General features: G+C 38.8%; 1 protein-coding gene across 1 annotated transcript; it reads right to left on the bottom strand.

The window, feature by feature from the left end:
- Positions 1-4,234: 4,234 nt before the first annotated feature.
- LOC5574899 (cuticle protein 8) lies at positions 4,235-6,445 on the bottom strand. Its single transcript, XM_001655350.2, has 4 exons — positions 6,291-6,445; positions 5,986-6,126; positions 5,705-5,897; positions 4,235-5,637 (listed from the first exon to the last, which is right to left on the bottom strand). Exons 1-4 carry the CDS (start codon positions 6,294-6,296, stop codon positions 5,555-5,557), a joined length of 423 nt encoding a protein of 140 aa, XP_001655400.1. The 5' UTR covers positions 6,297-6,445; the 3' UTR covers positions 4,235-5,554.
- Positions 6,446-6,702: the final 257 nt, after the last annotated feature.

The raw sequence follows: 6,702 nt of genomic DNA on the forward strand, positions 1-6,702 counted from the left end.
TCAGAAATAACTTTTGAAAATGGCCTTTAAATTTTTGCAACCTATTTGAAAAATTCTGAATCTTGAAAATACTGTTAATTTTAGAGAAAAATGTTCTATGAAGAAGTTGTAGTGAACCGTTTGGACTAATAGAAAGAAGAATAAACTGAAAAATATTTTATTTGTTTTCATTAAAAATTCAAAAATAAAACTTTAATTTTAAATTACATATAAACCCCATTTTAGAGTTTTCAAATTTCCCGGGATTTGATTTCCCGGGAAACGGGAAATAAATTTGTCATTTCCCGGGAAATCCCGGGATCCCGGGAAATTTAAAAAAACGTGAAAATAGAGCAAATTTGATGATTTTTTTTTAATTATTCGTATTTTTGTTATATATTTTTTGTACCAGTAAACTTGTATGGTACCTACATTCTCTTTTTTGTAAGTAATTTATTTATGTTTCTCAAAAAAATTATTGATTTCGTTGTGTACGGTAGGCTTCAGAACGACACAAATTATGAGATTGAGTCCATGTGGAGATTCTTGACAAATCATATGAAGTTCAAATAATAGGTACAGGACGGACTCGATTATCCGGATTTTTTTTTTTTTTAATTTTATGCATAAATTTGAGATAATTTGGTATTGCAATATACAATATGAATGGTTTTGCAGCTTTGAATGTAGGTAAAAGGAGGGGGTTTGAAAAAGAGGTTTTTTGTATGCCGGTCAAAATAAGTTCTTCCCAAGATCCCTAATGTTCCTAGAAATAACTTCTGGCTACGCCACTGCATTATATAAATAAAACAACGAAAAAAGGTAATATTGAAGTTCTTTTAATGCAGTTTTAATTTTTCTTTTAATGATTTGATTATTAGGTAGATTCGATTATCTGGAAAATGTGATTAAATCCATGAAAACTTTATGAGCATACTCAATTCATGGATGATCCATCGAAAAATCCTGTATTTTGTATAGCATATAATCTATTTTGGAAAAAAAAAAACATATCGTCAAAGAGCTATTTATTTTATCAACAATTATTTGATTACAAAAAAAAAACAAAAAATCAATATCAATATAGTTATACAGTGATCTAGTAAGGTCATTGGTTAGAATTATATGGAAAGTAAATTATACGATTGTTTTGGTTTGAAAATGGATGGCCAATCCTTTTTTAATAGAACTACCCGGGAAATACAGAAATCCTGGGAAATACGGGAATCCCGGGAAACAGGAAATCATTTCCCGGGAAACGGGAATCCCGGGAAAACTCATTTCCCGGGAAACGGGAATCCCGGGAAATCTCATTTCCCGGGAAATTAGATTTCCCGGGATTAAAAACTCTACCCCATTTCTAATATTTATAAAATTTTCACTATAGAATTTTGATAAAAAAAAACTTGATTTTTTGCATTAAGCTTGATATAATTCGAAAATAGCTGCTTCTAGGCTGACCGATTTGGCATGGTATTCGTCTTATAGCTTATACCTCTGTAATTATAAAGACAATTTACACGGTCTGCAGCACATTGCACATTGGTCCCAGAGCCATATCTAGGAAGACAAAAATGATTGCGCTTAAACCGTCAATTTTAGATATATGGTGTCTTCGGCAAAGTTTCTCCATATTTTTCAGACATGTTTTAGTGATGTAAAATTGGGGTGTTTTGTTGACGTATTTAGGACTACACAATGTTCTACAATATTTTAGAACAACCGATTTGGAGCAACGTTACCGAAGAACCCAAATTTCTATCTCTTAAGGTTCGTTATGTTGATACTGGATAATCAGTTTTTTTTTGATAACTTTTTGTACGATAAGTTCTCACAAAAACTTTGTTCCCCGAGCACTTTTAGAAATTTAGATTGTGGAACTGTTTGCCGAAAAAACAACTGTTCAACCTCTAATGGGTATAGAGTTTTGAGAAAATTTGTTGGGAAATTGGGCAGAACAACAGTCGAGAAAGGTCTGTGGTGCCTTCAGTAAAATTGTGTAAAATTGAAGAGAGAGAGAGAGAGAGAGAGAGAGAGAGAGAGAGAGAGAGAGAGAGAGAGAGAGAGAGAGAGAGAGAGAGAGAGAGAGAGAGAGAGAGAGAGAGAGAGAGAGAGAGAGAGAGAGAGAGAGAGAGAGAGAGAGAGAGAGAGAGAGAGAGAGAGAGAGAGAGAGAGAGAGAGAGAGAGAGAGAGAGAGAGAGAGAGAGAGAGAGAGAGAGAGAGAGAGAGAGAGAGAGAGAGAGAGAGAGAGAGAGAGAGAGAGAGAGAGAGAGAGAGAGAGAGAGAGAGAGAGAGAGAGAGAGAGAGAGAGAGAGAGAGAGAGAGTTTTTTTGTTTTTCCAAGAAACGCTGCAAGAATTCCCCTGAACATGTGGGTGCCTTCAAGAATTCGTCTTAGTTTCCACGTTTCGATTAAGTATTACTCCTGCAGTTATACCAAACATTTCTTTTAAAGTTTTCCAACAAATTTCCATGCAATCCTCAAAAGTTTTTTTTTCCAGTTTTCCCACCAGTTTATTCTACAGGATTTTTGCAAACAATTCCTACACAAAACATTAATAGAGATTCTGTCCACTGTGTTTCAAGAAATTTCCTTAGAATATCCTGCGAATTATCATCCAAAGATTCGGCTGATGTTTTTTTCGATTTTCATAGTAAGTTATTTAGGGAATCTCCAAAAACTTCGTCAAGAGCCAAGACCCAGGAGTTATTTCAGAGATCCTTATTCATTAAGGAAGACTTTAAAACTTAGACAAGTTTTATCAGAGATTACTCCATGGTTTTCTTTACAAATGGAAGAAGTCCCGAAAAAAACTTTCAAGACTTACTTGAGAAAATCTCAAAGAATTACTGGGGGAATTTTTGTAGGAATCTTTGAAGCATTTGCTGAAAGAATCATTGAAGAAATCCCTAGTTAAAATCTTATATAAATCATCAAAGACAATTTAAAAGAAATTGAAAAACTTTTGACTGAATGAGGAGACATTTTGACCGAGAATATTGAAGGATGTCCCAGGCAAATCAATGGATGAATCACTGGATAAAATCTAGGATAAGTCAGAACTTTCTTTTAAAATTTCTCGAGGAATTTTTGGAGAAATTCAGATAGTTTCTGAAGCCGTCTTTTGAAAAAAAAAAAAAAATTGCAATTTCTATAGTTCTTGGGAAAATCTAGGTTAAATTCTTGAGAATTCCTATCTAAACAAGTGGTCACTACGTTGGCCAACCGATATTTCGTCACAGGAAAACCTTTCCTTCTTTTGGATCCATTTCGCTATTGCCTTTTCCTCAGTATTCGACAGTACAAAGGGCGGACCACATCGTTGATCGTTATGTATGAGGACCAACATTTTCCAACTGAAATAAGCAATCCGACTGAAAATATGTCAACTCTACAAGTCCGTCCTCACCGCTAATAATGTGACTCAATCGTTTTCTTTTCACTGCTTTTAGCACCTTATTAAAGCAATGCCTTTGACGAGTTGAAAAGTAATACCCTAGTAAATATTATGAAAGTCCCTTCCCTACTGTGTGATGTAACTGTGGAAGCGAATGATTCACTACCCTAAACGTTCGTTAAATTCCTTCACAGAACTTATTTGATTTAAGTATTCAGATAACTGGTTCTTTTGATACAAATTTTAGTAAAGATTCTAGTGGAAAGTTCATACAAATAATGAAATTCGAAAATATTGCAAATTTAAACAAATCTGTATGTTGAAAGACACGAGAATTTAACTAACATAAATATGAAAATGCCACAATTCTGATCTCGAACAATCGAAGCCCATCAATCAACATTCTTCAACAGTTTGTCGAAATCACCAGATGAGAGGAAATCAAAACTCAACACCATGCTCGCACCTCTTGACCATGACTCATTACACGCAACCAAGAAGGGTTTTGCTTCAATGAATGGTTGGAGCCATATGTATGGTTGGAGACCTACTCAGATAGATGGATGATGTTGCAAACCCAATCTAGTCGCGTGTGAGTGTTGAAACACGCTCAGCCAGCATCACCGCAATTGGTAAGCATCGTGTGCAAGTGCAGTCGTTTCCTTTTACGTTTATGTTTACAAACAACATCGGCTGAAGTTTTATGTTTTTATAGCGATGGACTGGTGCGACTTCGACGACCTTGCGAGACCACTAGATACCGTAGTTGGGGATCATTAAAGGACTGATTTCGGACTTGGTTCGGAGTAACCTTGGCGCAATGAGACCAAGAATAACAAGTTTGCGGGTGTTTTATGATTTTTTAATAAAATATTTTTATTTCTGTATGTACAGTTTGAACTTTTTTTGGGCTTGTCACCCACTTGGAATGGGGTAGCAATTTTTTTTTCGTTGGATGTTTATTTTTTTAAAAATAATACACATATTTTTCAATATAAAACAATTCTCGCTTTTTGATCTCGTGTTTAAAGCAGATGACTAAGGGGAGAGATAGATTCTTCCTAGCTTCTTCACGTGGTTGGTTCTTCTTCTTATATAGAAGAAGAACCGAAAGGCAGAAAAGAGTGATACAGGGTGCTGACAGATTGAGAAGTAGGTGTAGAATCAGTACGATAGGTTTAACAAGTGAGAGAAGATCAGTTTGAGAGAGTAATAGATATAGAACAACAATTATCACATTCAAAACCAGGGGATTTGAGTCGACAGCCGGCACTCAAACGTTAATGGAAAAATTGGGCTCGTCGCAGGATGACTTGAAAATAAGTCTCCTCTATCGCCTGGAAGATGGAAGTTGGACAATGGCCACGAGCCCAATGTTTGACTTGCTTCTGTAAGGCCGTCGTTTCCCGCCGATTGTTTTGGTTCGCTTAGTTTGCAATAGATGGCAGTAAAGGCTACACTTCGTGTTGCGCAACATACTTCCCCTTTCAGGGGAAAGTGTAGCGCGAGAGTGGTGCGATGCGTCGTATTCGCGATGTTTTTGCTTCTTGTTATGGCTGCAGGCAGACGTGGAGATATTGCATCCCTAAAGAGGAGAGCGGCGCTTCTATTCTCCGGAGAGATTTTGCAGAACTCAGCCGAGCAGCACGTGCCAGACGTCGATTTGTGCTTGGCCGAGACGTTTTGCGTCTGCTGCGGTTTTTGTTTACGTTTATGTTGTGTTTTGAGTCCGGTTTTGTTTCGACCGGGAAAGTGAAAGTGTGTTTGTTGTTTCACGTTTCTGGGTCGCTCCGGAACCGGCGAAAAGTAAGGTGATAAACGGAAAAAAGTGGGTGAAGTAATCACGGAAAAATGTGCCGAGCTTTAGGTAATGAAAAGCTTGAGGTTCGAGGCGCGAATAATTCGATAATTACTTAACAAAAACATAAAAAACGATTAAACATTTCGATGATAGAGCGGGTTTTGCATGGGTGTGTGTGTTTCGTGGGCTTTGTTTATGATTTGTTGGTAGCTTAACGATTTATACGAGTGAGTAGTTTTTACTGCTGGGAGCAGTTCGAAGTTTGGAAGCTTCTTGGCGGAGACAGTTTTGTGAGAGAGAGTGACTTAAACGGTTGGAAACGGCTAAGGTGATTTTAACAAAATTGCACTTAGCTTAACCTTCCGATTGTAGCGTACTTAGTGAACGTAGTGGCTGAGGATTGGAGCTGGAGCGTGGTAAGCGACTGGGGCAGCAGCAACAACCTTGTGGACAGCTGGGGCTGTAAAGAGAAGATGGATTGAAACGTGAACTCTTTGATACGGGGACTGCAGCTGTTCATCACTTACCGGACTTGTGCACGACGGCGTTGAATCCGTTGTGGTCATCGGCGGTGTAGTCAACAGTGCGCACGGAACCGTCTGGTTCGACGAGGGAGTATTGTCCCTTGACAACATCACCGTCGCGTTCTTCGGCCTGGGACTTGATGTCACCAGTATGGGGATCCTTGATTCCGTAGTTGAACGAGTATTTCGGGTAGGCCTGTTTGCAAACGAATGAACAATTGCAACGAGGCGTCAATATCCCAGTTCACATTCCTGGTCATTTCACTATGGTATGGTATACTTACGACTGGCTCGGCGACGACGTGTTTCACAACTGGAGCGGCGTGCAGAACTGGGGCGTGCACCAGAGCTGGGGCACCATAGTGTCCGTATTCGATGGGCGATGCACTAACGGCAACAGCCAACAGGGCAATGGCAACGAAGCACTGGAAAGTACGACAAAAATCCGTTAACACACGATCAATTCACTAGTAGTCACTTTTTGTTCATTCAAACATCTTAAAGTCCATATGAGTTTACAAAAGAATGCATCACTGAGAATCATGTCACAACAACTCCACCAATCCACATCACTCCCAAAGAACCGTACCTTCATGATTAATATAAAATTGTGTGAAATTCTACCGAACTAGAATAAACTTGTGTCACTTGTGGTGCTCTAGGAGACACTGTACTGCAAAGAACCAAACTGAACTGATGACTATTGGAATGGCCATAACGTCTTTTATACTGATTGGAAACTCTGAAAATTTGTGTGCTTCGTGCGCAATGCAGCCGTTGCTACCATGTCTAGAATATCAGAGTTCGACGATGCCGCACCGGAGCCAGGGGGAGATGCTGAAGGGAGAGGACAACGACGACGAATGTTCCATTCGAAGGACCAACTAAACCGTCCCACCGAACTCGGGGAGGGGGATGCTGCGAACAACGCCACCACCAGAGCGACAGAAGGAAGAATCGAGACCTAGCCTAACTTCATTCAATTCGTGGACCCGAAAACG

The sequence above is a fragment of the Aedes aegypti genome, chromosome 2 (genome assembly GCF_002204515.2).
Source record: "Aedes aegypti strain LVP_AGWG chromosome 2, AaegL5.0 Primary Assembly, whole genome shotgun sequence".
In the NCBI taxonomy this organism is placed as follows: domain Eukaryota; kingdom Metazoa; phylum Arthropoda; class Insecta; order Diptera; family Culicidae; genus Aedes; species Aedes aegypti.